This window comes from Limanda limanda, chromosome 8, assembly GCF_963576545.1.
Source record: "Limanda limanda chromosome 8, fLimLim1.1, whole genome shotgun sequence".
Classification (NCBI taxonomy): Eukaryota; Metazoa; Chordata; class Actinopteri; order Pleuronectiformes; family Pleuronectidae; genus Limanda; species Limanda limanda.
The window spans coordinates 19,145,219-19,159,756 of record NC_083643.1 but is presented as its reverse complement, the minus strand read 5'-3'; the positions used below and the strand labels follow the sequence as shown (position 1 = coordinate 19,159,756).

The window sequence follows — 14,538 nt, the reverse complement described above, 5'->3', positions numbered from 1 at the left end:
GAGACTGAGTTACTGACCATGATACTGTGACAAGACAAGATACTGACCATTTCTGTTTGCAACAGAGAGACTGTGCACTGGTGATTGAAAGTTATAAAGGCTATTTAGCTGGATGTCTTCTTTAACAGAAGGTTATATTAAATAAAGTTTAGTTAAACTAAAGATTGTTTCATAAATCTGATTGAATTTGTGCTCATTAAAAGATAAGAGTGATAGAGGGCGGTTATAATTTAAAATAGTGCTTTTTAAATAATTATTTAATTATTTTCCTGGCACAAAAGGGTGAATGAATACCAACAAAAACAAAATAAACAAATATCGGCTATCGGGCTAGATAGTTGTTTTAAACATCGGTATTGGTTTCAGCCAAGAATTTCCATAACGGTGCATCCCTATTTGTAATGATACTGCAGAATGAGCAGATCCCCCTATTATTTGTATTTACTTAAAGAGTCATAAAAGAAAGAACCTGATTGTAATGCAAATTAAGCAGCAGACATTTTTATATACTCCAGTTGAAGGGTTTGAAGTACATTAACAAATGTTATAGCCCAATATTACTCATTCATTGACATTATTCTGTTTAGCTTAGTTCAACAGGACATCTAAAGAAGATTTTTTTTTTAATGGTTGTCACTGAAAATCATGTGGTTGCATTTTTTGAAATACAGCGCCACACTATGGACAGTTAAACTTGAACTAGCCTCTCAATCACACCAAAATTGTGTCAGCTTTTAAAATTATTACAAAACATTAAATTGTATTGAAAATGCTCAGACATCTTGAAAATTAAAATTTGACTACTTTAAGATTACTCTTGTTTTTTTGTTCAAAAACTTTTTGTAAAAAATAGACAGATAAATATAACTTTTAAGGAGCCTTTATAAACAATATTCATTATTTAGATTTTTCCAGCATTTGTTTTCTTCATTGAAATTGACAAGAAAATAAAACAAAATATTGTTCAAAATTGTGAAATAGGCCAGTTATTATTTCCTGAGCCCCAGGTCAACATTCATACTGAAGCCTGACTTATTGGCATAAGCCTTTCGCAGGCATATCGGTAACTGTGTTCATGATTCCTCATATGCACTAACATGACAACTTTTATTTCACAGAATCAACAATGCAGACGTGCATTTGTTTTTATTTTTCTACATCAACTTCTACATATTTGGTTGCATTTGGTTTTCTTCTTTGTAAAATATCAAGACATTACATTTCCTTGTCAAAAAGGTTTGATGACCTTTGGGGAATCATTGTCAAAGTTTTATATATATATTTATATGTCAGTCAGTAATTCTCCTTTTGCTCCTAAATTAGCAGGTATACAGTATACACAGGTTTATAAACATACGTACACCAGCTAAATTAGGGCGATTGACTCCTTTCCCATTGCCATTGCCAGTAGAGTAGGTACTTTTTCCGCCCTGTGTCATGTTTGATGCCAAAAACGTGTCAGACACTGAGGCGCTCTCTCACCTCGCTCACTTGCCAAATTAGCATGTTCGACCGGGTGTCATGTTTCCATCAGCGCCGATAAAACCCTACTGCATCTACTGCACAGTCATTTGATTCAGAAGTGAATGTCGTTTGTGTCCATTCCCATTGCAGGCAAAAATCCGATGTTAGTGGGTGTTCGTTAGTGGGTATACATACTGGGGATACCCAGAAAATCACATAAAAAAATTGGTACCAGTTAATTTTAAGACATATTTACTTGACGATGAAAATGAATTGTCGACACGTTAGCTCTCCTGCCCCGTACACACCTGGTATTAACATGTGGCTTTTGTGATCTGATCACAAGAGACAGTGTTCCGAGGTGGTCTAAGCTACATGTGTCCACAGTATTTTAAATGGTAAATGGTTTTGTATTTATATAGCGCTTTTCTAGTCTTGATGACCACTCAAAGCACTTTACAGTACAGTTTAACATTCACCTATTCACACACACATTCACACAGTGCATCTATTTGCAGCACTTTGTTATTCAATGGGGGGGGGGGGGGGGCAATTCAGGTGCAGATGGGTCAGACTGGGGATCAAACTGCCGACCTTCAGGTTGGAGGACGACCACTCTACCCCTCAGCCACAACCGCCCTTTAACAGTGTGAATGTAAATCCGTCCAGGGCCACATATGAAGGACCTGATACTCAGCTTACGTCCTCTGAGCCGCTGCAGTTTCACTGTGAATCAATTGTATTTTTTCTCTTCTCGTTGATTTGTTCTGACCACCAGCACATCATCACTGATCACCACATACTGATCGATACTTTCCTTAAATTGGTCAAATCTTTATTCACAGAGCGACTGCACAGTATTCAATCAGCGCCTCTCTCTCTTGCTCCCGTGGAGACAGACACAGACACACAGTGACATCGGTCACACTTGTGTACTCAGACTGGGTCAAGACTAAATGACTTGATCTTCGTGAACAGAAATGATGTACATGTTTATTTGCATATAGGGCGGGGGAGTGAGATCCGCTCAGGAGACATATGCGGGGACACATGTTAATACCAGGTGTGAATGCACGCATCCAGAGTGGTCCACTTGTGATCGGATCACAAAAAACACATGTTAATACCGGGTGTGTACTGGCACTGATTTTCTGGGTGCTGGCGGCAACACGGAACCTGCCATGTGCAATGGGGGAACAAGGGTCCCTCACAACAAATGGAGCCCCTCAGCGAGGTAACTGATGAATCCGGCCGTGGAGGAGAAACCGTTGACGAGACGTTTTCTCTCATTTCAACGCGCCTCAGTGATTCGTTCCCCGGCGAATGGACATCGACTCCTCTGAATCCGAACCTTCTCTCTGGAGACTACAGGACGTACGTGGTGACTTTCAACGCGAAACCCACGAACTATTTCCGGACTCAGTCACGTGGTTCGGCCGGCTCACGAGGCTTTCAACGTCACCTCCTACGTCATCAACACAAACCTCGATACCCGCTTCACAAAAATCTTCCTGGATTCCTCGACACACGCTTCGAAGCCTCGACCCGGAAGGACACACAGCTACAGGTGACCGAGTCAGGAAATGGTTCACATCACAGCCCTCTGCCCCATTTGTTTCCACTTTCACTTTGGACCCCGCCATTGTATCGTAAAGACAGACACCATATTGATAAGTTCATAATTTATGTACTGGCGTCACAAACATCATTCTCTCATTTATTCAATTCAAAGCTTCACACACCAAAGCTTCACGGTGTCATTATAATCACTGTGCCTGTTTTACATGTATTATCCACTTGATGGCGCAGTGGAGCAAATGAAGCACCGTGAAGCCTCGGCCCATGAGTGAACCGTTGGATGGAACGCGTCACTGCTTCATGAAGCTCCGCCTCCTTCTTGCCATCGCTTCAGATTTCCCTCCTCGACGCGCACGCGCATGTTGTTCTGCGCATAGTCAGGCGGGAGAGAGCTGCTCGCGCACGCCGAGGCAGCGGAGGCCGACGCTGACCTACTGCGCAGGCGCCGTGTGGATTTCGGGGATGGGTCTATCGATGGAATCAAGATGGCGTCTCTGGCAAAAGCGCCAATATATGTACTGAAGTAGATGTTCCTAACTGACCGCGTTGGCGGCTTCTCTCCAGCCCGGCGGGCTCCGTGAACACACGCAGAGCGGGAGCATGCCGTGGAAGAGGAACTGACCGGGGGTTCGATACCGCTACGAAGCCAGCGAGATGTGCGAGAGCTATGCCCGCTCGCTGCTGCGTGTGTCGGTGGCGCAGATCTGCCAGGCTCTGGGCTGGGATGCCGTCCAGCTCACTGCGTGCGATCTGCTGTCCGACGTGCTGCATCGGTACATCCAGCAGCTGGCCCGGGTCTGCCACCGCTACACCGAGCTCTGTGAGTATCCGCAATCACCGCCTCCATTACTTTTGAACCTGGAGTGGTGGATCACGTTGTTGTTGACTGGGCTCTGGAGCTGGCGCCCCCTAGCAACGGTTGATGTGTCAGAAAGTACAGTAGCTACATAGCTGAGATGCTACTCTGTTTATTTGTGTGACCGTGGTGCTCTCCTGCTGTGGGGAGCCCACGGTGAGTGGCTCATGTCACATGCTTTGGTAACCCGCCTGCTGTGCTATCTGTGGGGGGAGTCACTATCGGTGTGAAACCTGTTGAGCTCTACTTCTTGCTGTAGCTCGAATGTCAACATCAGCCAGAGCAGCTCCTTGTGTGTGTGTTGAGTCAAACCTCTGTCCCAGGTTATCAGTGCAGCTGAGTGATCTGAGCTTTGATGGCTTGTTCTGATCCTCTCTTTCAGATGGAAGAACGGATCCAGTCCTGGATGATGTGAGCCAGGCCTTCAGGCTGCTGGGCGTGAGTCTGAGTGAACTGGAGGACTATGTCCACAACCTGGAGCCCGTGGCCTTCACCCATCAAACACCGCTCTTTCCAGTTAGCAAAAATAACGTCCTCCAGTTTCCCCAGCCCGGAGCCCGAGATGCGGAGGAAAGGAAGGACTACATTCCAGATCACATGCCCCCCCTGGTCTCCTTACAAGAAGGTGCGTACCAAATGGTTTACCAGTATATGCCTATTGCGTGTGTGTGTTTTTCATAGGATGAAAGTTTCTGTGTGGTGTTTATACACTATACAGAATAGAAACTTACATTCAGTTTGCCAGTATTTGGTACATCTAGCTAATACTAATGCCGTCCTGCAATTTATCCCACTTTCAATCATGCAATGTACTCTGAATATTGTAGCTCCTTACAGACATGCTTTGAACGCCGCATAATCTCCTTAAATTATAAGCAAATGTCAGTTGCTGCCAACATCCCCCTGTAGTTTCTCCTGCCAGCTCCCTTGTAAAAACTTTGGATAATGTTCAGGTAAACCCATGTGAGAATAAAGCAGGAGATTCTTTGCTGAGGATTCACAGGGAGCAAGTGGGTGTGTTGATGATGTTTCTCACATGCGAAAGACACAGAACTGAAAAAAAGGAGCCAGAAACGTAGATGACAGACAAAGCTATCAACTTGGAAAGGCGACGAGATTCGCTGGGGTTGATTTGCTGTAAACAAAAACCTGATCTTCAAACGTACATCATACATTATGTCTGCCTCCTGGAGGCTGCACCAGCCCTTGCTTGAGCGCTACAGAGATTTTGTTGTGAACTCGTCCGACCAGAGAATCTACTGCTCCGTTCTCTGTGTCTGAAACCTGTTTGGACTGTGTTAGTTTGAGCTAGGCACCTAATAACCGGACAGCTGTGCATGTATAACCTTATCTTGAGGTGGGTTAGGGTTAATCAGTATGGCCGAACCACAAAAATAACTTGTAAATATGTAAAATAATTATTAGGTCCTGTGTTTGTAAGAAATCTAGTAGATTAATTGAAAATAATGCCTCACAAATTTGTGTCCCTTTACTCTCCAGAAGAGGAAGAGGAGGAGGTCCTTGCTGACATGGGCACCTCAGCCGAAGCCATGCAGGTGGCACTGGAGGAGGATGAGGATGAAATGGAAGAAGATGAGACCTTCAATGATGAGAACTACCCTCTGAAGAGGCACCTGGACAGCCCCGATGCTGCTGGTGGCATGATGCCTACTTCCAAGAGACCACGGATGTACGCTGGCCTCAGCCCAGAATGGGGGGTTGAGCCCCGGGAGCCCCTCACGTCTCTCAATCCACAACGTGTTCCCCCAGGCATCCTGCCTTCCCATGACAGCCTTGATCCCATGTCACCTGAAACACCCTCTGGAGCCTTGCCGCCCTTCAGACCTCAGCCGGTAGTACCAAAACACTCTGATCAAAAAGGCCTCACCACTCCAGGGAGAAAGTCTAAGGTCTCATCCCCTGGCAGACAACGGACTAAGTCCCCTAAAGGGGGGATTCCTGTTTCGGTGGGTGGTAGTCCCATCCACTCTCCAAAATCGTCTAAGGAAAGGAAGAAATCCCCGGGCAGGACGAAGAGTCCTAAAAGCCCCAAGAGCCCAAAAATGAGTTCGGTCAAAGCATCTCAACCCCCAAGCAAGACAGACGTTGTGCATAAGTTACCGATGTCTGCGCTGAGTGAGAGGATGGGTAAGGAGAACATCCATATGCGTCAGAACATAGAGGACCGGGAGTTAGACGAGGGCCCCTTTAAGAAACTAGAGCCTGATGATACAGCTATCGATGACTCAATCGATGCTGTGATTGCCAGAGCGTGTGCCGAGCGGGAGCCCGATCCTTTTGCCTTCTCATCTGGTTCTGACTCAGACAGCAATGGATTCTCCAGCCCCAGGAGACTGACCATTATGGAGCCATCAACACCTAAACTCCTGATTGGGGCGAGCAACGCTATAACAGACACGTCAACACCACTTCACCTACAGACACACCCAGGCCTAGGAAACTGGACAATGGATGATTCAATCAATGAGGTGATCCGAAAGGTCAACCAGGGGGGTCCGTCTGCGCAGCCGGCAAACCAAGGCGTGTATGTGTCGTCAGGGTCGGCCTCGCCACCCACTCCTGAACCTCTGCTCAAGGTGTTTGAGGAGAAGAACAAGATTGTGCCGACGATAGATATAAAGAAAAAGCTGAAGAAGGAGCTCAAAACTAAAATGAAGAAGAAGGAGAAAGACAAGCCGAAAGACAAAGACCGGGAGAAGGATAAGGGCAAGGTAAAAGAGAAGAATAAGGATAAGAACAGGGATAAAAACAAGGAGTTTTCCAAGGAGGCCAAGATGCCCTGGAAGGAGTTTGGGATGAAGGATGAGGAGCTCTTCCTTCAGCGAGACTTTTCTCTGCCCGAGGTTTCCATCAAGGTGAAATCCAGAGATGGAGATGTTCCTAAGAAGGAGAAGGAAAAACACAAAGACAAAAAGAAGGATAAAGAAAAAAGCAAAAAGGACAAAGACAAGAGGGAGAAGGGCAAAGACCGAAACAAGGAGGACAAACAGAAACAATCTGGCTTAGCTTCTTTTGCTCTGGGTGAAGGTCTTCCACTGTTCAGCCCCTCCGCCTGCCTGCGCATGCCCCCCATCCTCCCTCCTCTGCCCCCGATGCTCCAGGAGAAAGACGTGAAGAGCAAAGAGAAGGACAAGAAGAAGGACAAGAAAGAGAAGAAGAAAAAGAAGGACAAGGAGAAGGATAAGGAGCGAGAGAAGGCCAAAGAAAAGGAGAGGGAAAAGGAGGAGAAGAGGAAAGAAAAGGAGAGGGAAAAGGAGAAACGAGAAAAGGAGAAGGAGAAAGAGAGGATTCGGTTGGAGAAGGTAAATTTTTAATTTTATTGGCTTTATCTTTTAATCTCAGTGTTTGTGTGTTACTTGGATTGATCTTCTTCTTTCTGCTTCTTCAGGTGAAAGTAGAAATTCCAGTCGCTCTACCGTCTCCAGTCATCCCCCGACTGACACTCAGGGTGGGAGCAGGCCAGGACAAAATGTGAGCAGTGAATGAATGAACGAATGATTCCAGTGATATTTCCTCCATCACCGCAAAAGTGAAATATGCGTATAGCATTATTGCAGTCTTATATGTTTCCATTGTTGTTAATGCAGGATGAGCACTGTTCAGTAACTAAAGTTGAGTTCACTACATAACTTCCTGACGTGTGATCGGGAATCTTGCAGTTCAGACTACACAACTGACTGGCGACAGGGTTTCACACACTACACAATCTTTAACCAGAAAAAAAAACTCTGACTGGTCCCCAAACTACATTTAATCACAAATACACGTGTGAGAAGAGACACGGTGACTCCAGTGATTCTCCTGCTCTTCCGTGTCATCCTTCTAACAGAATGACACAGGCTGAAGGAGGAGAACCGCTTCAGTGGACATCACTATTGTAAAGAATAGACAGCGACTTAGGCCAGATTTTCTTACCTAACTGGACAGGCATTCTGAATTTTCTGTCTGAATCCAGCAGAACCCGATGCAGTTAATACAAGCTGCATTGAGTTTGTGTTACCCTGTCCCTCACAGACATGGTAATTTCTAAATCTGATTGGTGCCCTGTCAGCGAGCCTGTCTATGAGCATCTATGAACAGTTCACACATCGCAGTTAGATACTGCTGATGTGATTCTTTTTTACGAGACTTGCAAAACTCATCGTTGACTGTTAGATTAGCCTGTAAATCTTGTGATGTGAACTAGGCTTAAAGCTTGCATCAATGTTAGGTCAGAACTGTGTTATTTGTTTATTTCTTTTGACTTTTCTTATAATATAACTCCTGATTCAAATCAAAAGGATGCCAATTTTGATTTGTATAATCAGGCAACCTTGCTATACTCAATTTTAACTGTTTCTTTCTCCTTATGAAAAAGTTTTGTTGAAAAAATGTTTGGGGGGGAAATGTTTGTATCTGAAGAAAGTATTGTTTTAGTATCTATATTTAAATTCAGGTATAGAATTGGCACTGATGATAATTATATCTTGACACTGACGTGTATTTGTCTCTGTTCATCACCAGAGTTATCAGCAAAGTGGTTCCAAATATAGAATCCAAGACGCCAACACCCAAGGCCCCCACTGCCAAGTCTGGACCTGGGAATCGCCCTCGGACGCCTCCCCCTCCTCCAATACTTGTCCCAGTCGCACCCGCTCTGCCTCCACCTGCTTCTCCGCTCATAGTAGCGCCTGCTCCTTCATCTTTGCTCTCCCTGGCACCCATGCTCTCTCCAACCACTTCCAAACCCCCGGTCCGCAGCGTGGTAACTGAGACCGTCAGTACCTACGTGGTGAGTGTTCATACTCACCACTTTTGATTTTGTTAACTTACAATTCATGCAAATGAGAACAGTATTTACACACAGTGTGGTTTGTCTTAAAGGAATGGTTCACCAAAAACAAAACACTTTTGGAGTTTCAGGGGTAAACAGACAAATCCAATACGATTGAAGTAACTGGGGAACACTTCTTCAAACAACAGACAAAACGTAAAATGCCTTCATATTGTTCGTGTGGTGTGTTCCAAGTGCCTGGAAGCCCCGACATTCAAATTCCACATGAAACAGCGTAATTTACACCATGTTTATAGCCAAAATGCTGTGTTGTCTTCAGCCCAGAGCCACGTTCTTTGCACACAAACCACACAAGCTCTCGCCTCTGTGCTCTCACCCAAGGGGCAAGTGACGACATCAGCGAAAACTCCAGTAAATTAATTTCCGCTTAGATTGAAGGGACTACATTGTGGGTTTTTCACTCAGTAAACATTTTGTCATTAAGCGGTTTGTCACTAATATTTCTCTTATTGTCTGTATCTATTCTTAGATTCGAGATGAATGGGGAAACCAGATCTGGATTTGTCCTGGATGCAACAAACCGGATGATGGCAGTCCCATGATAGGATGTGATGATTGTGATGATTGGTATCATTGGTAAGAGAAAGTTTCTTTTCTGGCCTGTTTTTATAAAAGATCATAGTTTTGCATAGGGGACACTTTAGGTGCCATTATTTACAGCTGTAATTCACTGATCTATGTTTGCAAAATACCTCAGTTTTTAATTATTGGGTCACAAGTCACATTTTCTGTAACGCATGGAAACAGAAAGAAAGGCAGAAGAAAAAATGTCTACTTTGAATTTGACAGCTCATTGGAAATAATTATAACAACCCACTGAGTTGTTATATGGTCAGTAAGAAAAAAGTTAAATGAATCAGTCAGTGTTACTCCATCCTTATTACAAAACAATCAAATATGCATATTTGCTAATGTAAAGAAAATAATAAAACGTACATTAAGATTAGTTAATCTTATTAATAATCAAGCAGTACAGTTTTACTCATATACTTAACTATGTCCGATGGTCGTCCAGGAGGACGCCACGGAACAGCAGTGAGAGTCTAAGTAAAGATGAGGATAATTCCTGGATAATGAAATAAAGCTTGTCTTTCACTGAAATAGACATGAAAAGGAACATTACAGCCTGGCTCTGGTTCCTCGTTTGTGTTTGCCAGCGACAGCGACGGCCAGATTCTTCCGGCTGGAACTCTTTGGAAATGTTCTACATTTACTGAAACATGAAGATAATTTGGCATTATTGAGCTAATTTATAAAATTATTATAGTCCAAGGAATTTATTGGTTTTCAAAGATTTCACACAGTAAGTAAAGTCACAGATGCCATTCATGTACATATTTATAAACACAAAATCAGAATAAAATATTTATAATTAATAGAACAAAATGTATGTGGTTCAGTACCAAATTAAACTGCCATAATCCAAAAAGAGCAGAATTAGCTGGGTAACATGGATCCAAGTGAGGTATGAGGCATCTTAAGTAGCCTGTGTCAGCTTTTCAATGACCAGTTGTAACGATTCTGAAACAGACCAATACAGAATTTGCCACAATCCCCCCCCCACCCCCTCCACCGCACCGCCACGGCTGCATTGCTAGTTTTCCATTTTACAAGCAACTGTATAGTACCTGTAAATCACAAAATTAATATCTATTAAAATTTAGGACACTGGATTTATTTTAAATACAGTATTACAGAACACATGTTTTACTGTCTTCCAAATGCATGAGTCATGTGATTATTTTGGTCCATTCATGGTCAAGTGACCACGCAGTAAAACGCAGAGTAGTTTAAGTAACTCAAGACGGACACTACCTCAATAGTAATGTAAGTGTAGTATTGCAAAACATTTAATTAACATTTATTTTAAAAGATATGATTCCACACACATTGTATTTCTTTGAATACACAATCCAGTGGCCTGGGATCCATCATCAAAGTTGTGGAATTGATATTTTGTTTGTGTCTGACGATGCACTGATCACTAGATGCAGTTCAACCACATTGTAAGGAACCAAATTTAAAATCTCTGGTCTGGAGGTCTTGACCAGTTTTAAGTATATATTTTTTGCAATTCAACTGTAATATTTATTAACTCTCAAAATGCTCAGAATTCATTTTTTATTTTGAGGGTAACATACTTTAAGGCTTTAGAACAAGATAAGGACCATTTCTCGGTCAAAAAGTCCCGAAGTCACAGTTAATCTTCATCACCACATTCTCCCTTAATTAGGATCAGAGGCACTTACAGTTGAGGTTCCATATGTTTCTCATGTGACTGAATCAGAATGAAAATGATCAAATGATGTCAAATGATCAGTGACAGTGTGATGACACAGCATGATCCTGTTCTGTAATCACTTCTGACTGATGCCTGTGCTGTTTCACCTCTAGTAGAAATGTTAAACCAGCAAACTGAACTGTCTCCTCCTCTTTTCCGCTCAGGCCTTGTGTCGGGGTCATTTCAGCGCCTCCCGAGGACCAGCAGTGGTTCTGTGTTAAGTGTTCCGGCAAGAAGAAGGACAAAAAACACAAGAAACGGAAACACAAACTGCATTGAGACTATGCAAAAAGCACATATCCTGGACTTTTTTTCGGACTGAAAGCCATCACCGAACACACGTGGCACTGCTGTAAAAGAAAGAAGAAAAAAAAACAAAAAAAAATAGAAAGTTTAAAATTTTGGCTGATACTAACTTCTGATGATTTTTTAAAATGATGTCAGCCATGATGCATTGTGAGAGGGTAAGGAGAAATACAGACTTTAACCAGCAGATAATCAAGCCTTCGTTCTCATGTGGGCTCTGTGGGTTTCCCTTATACACGTGTACGTTGTTTGATTGTTTTGGATGTATGTGCGCTCCTAAGAGATCAAGACAGCTATGTTTGTATGACGAGACCAGACCTCATACAACAACTTGAGGAAAACTCAACAAAGCAGAACTAGAGAACAGCGAACATCCATTGTCTTTATTTCTGTTTCCGTCACGTGACCAGAGAACGACCGATCTCGACGTCAACACCTCCCCCTGGTTTTCTGCTGTGTCATTGCAATGTCATGTATATAATGATGATGGCATCAGGCATGTATAAAAGTGTAAATACCAACTTCCAAGCCAAGTGCATTTTGTTCTTAGGATGATTCTGACTTGTTAAATCCATTTCCAGATATTGGTTTTTAACTTAAATTCTTTTCTGTACATTTTTTAAATTCAAAGTTTGTATTTTTATTTTATTTTCTTCACATTGATTTTTTCCCCCGGGGTTATAATGTAGCCGTGCTTGTAATGTAATTAATTTCCCTGATGCTTCAATATTAAAGATGAACAGTCTGTTTGCTCGCAGACTTTAAGACTTTAAACCTCATTGCCATCAAAACTGTACCTTAAATTGTCTGTCTATTGCTTTTCTGCACCTTTGTTTTATTTTCTAACACTGACACAAGTCTCTGCTTTTACCCCCCCTCCCCTTCTTTTTTTTCCCTCAGTAGCTGTTTGTTTGCATTTGCTTTACGAATATAGATTGGAGATATTTTAACAAACTGAGTTGCGGATGTCAAAATTTGTTCCAGGACACTTTGTTATGTGTTGAATCCTCTTGATTCTGTGTGCAGTGGGTTACAGATCTAGTTCAGGATTCAGTTTGTCCTTCCACGCTACACCTCCGTGAGATGTGGGACAGTGCGTGAGAACTATATTTCAGAGCATGACTTATTTAAAACTGGATTTTGAGGACCTTATCCACTGTGTCTAAAATATCCCCCGAGCCGTGTGCAGCTGCTGTCTTTGCCTTTCCCTGAGCGACCACACGGTGTCATTCTTCGTGCATGGTCGCTGTGGCACGCTGCCTCTGACATGTGCCGAGAGCACAGCAGGCTTTCGGAACGCGTTTCCCCCACATGCATGTATGAATGTATGCAAGAAATGTAACAGGTGTCTCAGTTGATGCATGTGGAATCTTAAACCCTTCAGTTAGCCCTGAAGGGATAGCAGCTCGAGACGCGTTGTCCCTCATGAGGGAACCTATAGATGACTGGGACTGTAAAGATGGTTTACAGCCTCTTAGAAGCCTCTTTTAAAGCTCAGATTTCTACAGAGGGAAGTGTGAGATCTTAAAAACACATTTGTCCCAGTTATCGGTGGACTTATATTTATGATGCTATCTCTTCCAACGGTTTTCAGAAGGAGTGCTTGACCGTTACAGGAGCTTTTATTACCGCTCATCTGCTACTTTACATTCTGAACTCTGTATCAGATTTCCTCGTTTCTCTGGGAACAATCAGCAGCCTAGTAGTGCTCACACTAGTAGCACATCAGAAATGTATTTTGGTGCAAAACCATTGAATGATTTATAAGTAGCAGCAGCACCACAACATGAATTCTTTGGTAGAGCAATGGTATTCTGAATGAGCTGCTGCTCTCTGACAGAGCAAAGAGGAACCAAGGATTAGTTCAGTTTGTCGACTACACCACTAAAATATATTGTATTATCTATAATGGTGTTTATTATAACTTCGGGTCTACATAAAATACATACATTTAAAATACATAAAACCAAGATGACTTCATTTTCATAATCATGTGCCGGCCAATTAATGTATACATGAAATTTCTCAGGACAGATTTGGTAAATTAACAGTTATTTGAAATAATATTTCAGTTCTGTTATGATATAGGAGGATTGTGCCCCACCAGATCAACCACTGTTCAATGCATTTATTTATTGTCCACAGTTATTGTCTAAATAAGAATAATCCTCACACTCTCAGATACAACACATTGAACATATACAGATACCTGATCTCATTCTCATTTAGAAAGCTCTCTTGACTTATGCGCCTTTTAAACTTAAACTTCAACTGTCACTCTCTCTCGTTGAGCGTATGTCAACCGTCCATGTGTGTTTATGGTAATCTACTCATTGCCTGTCACTAACCCCACATTAAAGAGGAAGTGGAAAAAGTGATGTGCTACCAGAGAAGAAAGAGGAAGTAAAATGACTTCTGCCCATGCAAAAGAAAATGACATTTCAATGTGGTGCAGCTTTTTGCAACACGAAATGCATCCACTCACAAAAATACAGAATGTTAAATATGTGATAAAGAACTGCATGATAACTTTAATAAAATTAAATCTTTGTTGAGATCATAAGAATATGAATTCAAGATCAAAAAGGTCACAGATCCATTGAATAGTGTATCTTGTAAAAGCACTAACTTCACCCCTGGTTGCAGCGGCTCCCTCCCTCACTCATGCTGGTGTCAGATGTCATCTTGTTGTTAGCATGTGCTGGATCATATATGTTTCTGTGCAGTGGTGGTACACGGAGCTCTGGGACTTGTCACATTAAAGAAGATGAAATCTTTATTATCTTACATTGCCTTTTAAGCATGATATAATGCTCAACATGTGCTGCTTATTTACACATACACGGGTGACTTGCTTCAAATTGAAAAGGACAAACTACCTCTTTACTTTAATTTTAAAACAGTTCCTGACATTTGAGCGCGCTACAGTGCCCAATGTGCACCCAGTTGTGACAGTTTCAGTTTTAACCCACAAAAACACAGACGGCATTTGCTCGAGCAGTCAGTCCCCAGGGACCCTAAAAGTGGTAAAAAGGGAAAGCTTTCACTTCTCATGAGACCACCTGCAGGGCTGTTATTTGACTTTTTGCACGACAGGCACAAGTGCAGCGTGAGATAAAAGGCTCCGAGAAGTGCACAGGATGTGGCTGTGAGAACACTGCATCGTTGCTGCATTCACTTCCTGCTTTTCAGAATCTC

General features: G+C 42.6%; 1 protein-coding gene across 1 annotated transcript; it reads left to right on the top strand.

The window, feature by feature from the left end:
- Nucleotides 1-3,513: 3,513 nt before the first annotated feature.
- taf3 (TAF3 RNA polymerase II, TATA box binding protein (TBP)-associated facto) lies at nt 3,514-12,294 on the top strand. The gene is made up of 7 exons (XM_061076605.1): nt 3,514-3,862; nt 4,281-4,523; nt 5,399-7,221; nt 7,308-7,390; nt 8,423-8,690; nt 9,223-9,329; nt 11,199-12,294. Exons 1-7 carry the CDS (start codon nt 3,697-3,699, stop codon nt 11,311-11,313), a joined length of 2,805 nt encoding a protein of 934 aa, XP_060932588.1. The 5' UTR covers nt 3,514-3,696; the 3' UTR covers nt 11,314-12,294.
- Nucleotides 12,295-14,538: the final 2,244 nt, after the last annotated feature.

Bases quoted from the DNA above. Each gene is read 5' to 3' on its own strand.
- taf3 (XM_061076605.1), top strand. From the start codon at position 3,697: ATGTGCGAGAGCTATGCCCGCTCGCTGCTGCGTGTGTCGGTGGCGCAG. The intron at 8,691-9,222 runs GTGAGTGTTCAT...ATCTATTCTTAG, and splicing joins AGACCGTCAGTACCTACGTG to ATTCGAGATGAATGGGGAAA. The intron at 9,330-11,198 runs GTAAGAGAAAGT...TTTTCCGCTCAG, and splicing joins TGTGATGATTGGTATCATTG to GCCTTGTGTCGGGGTCATTT.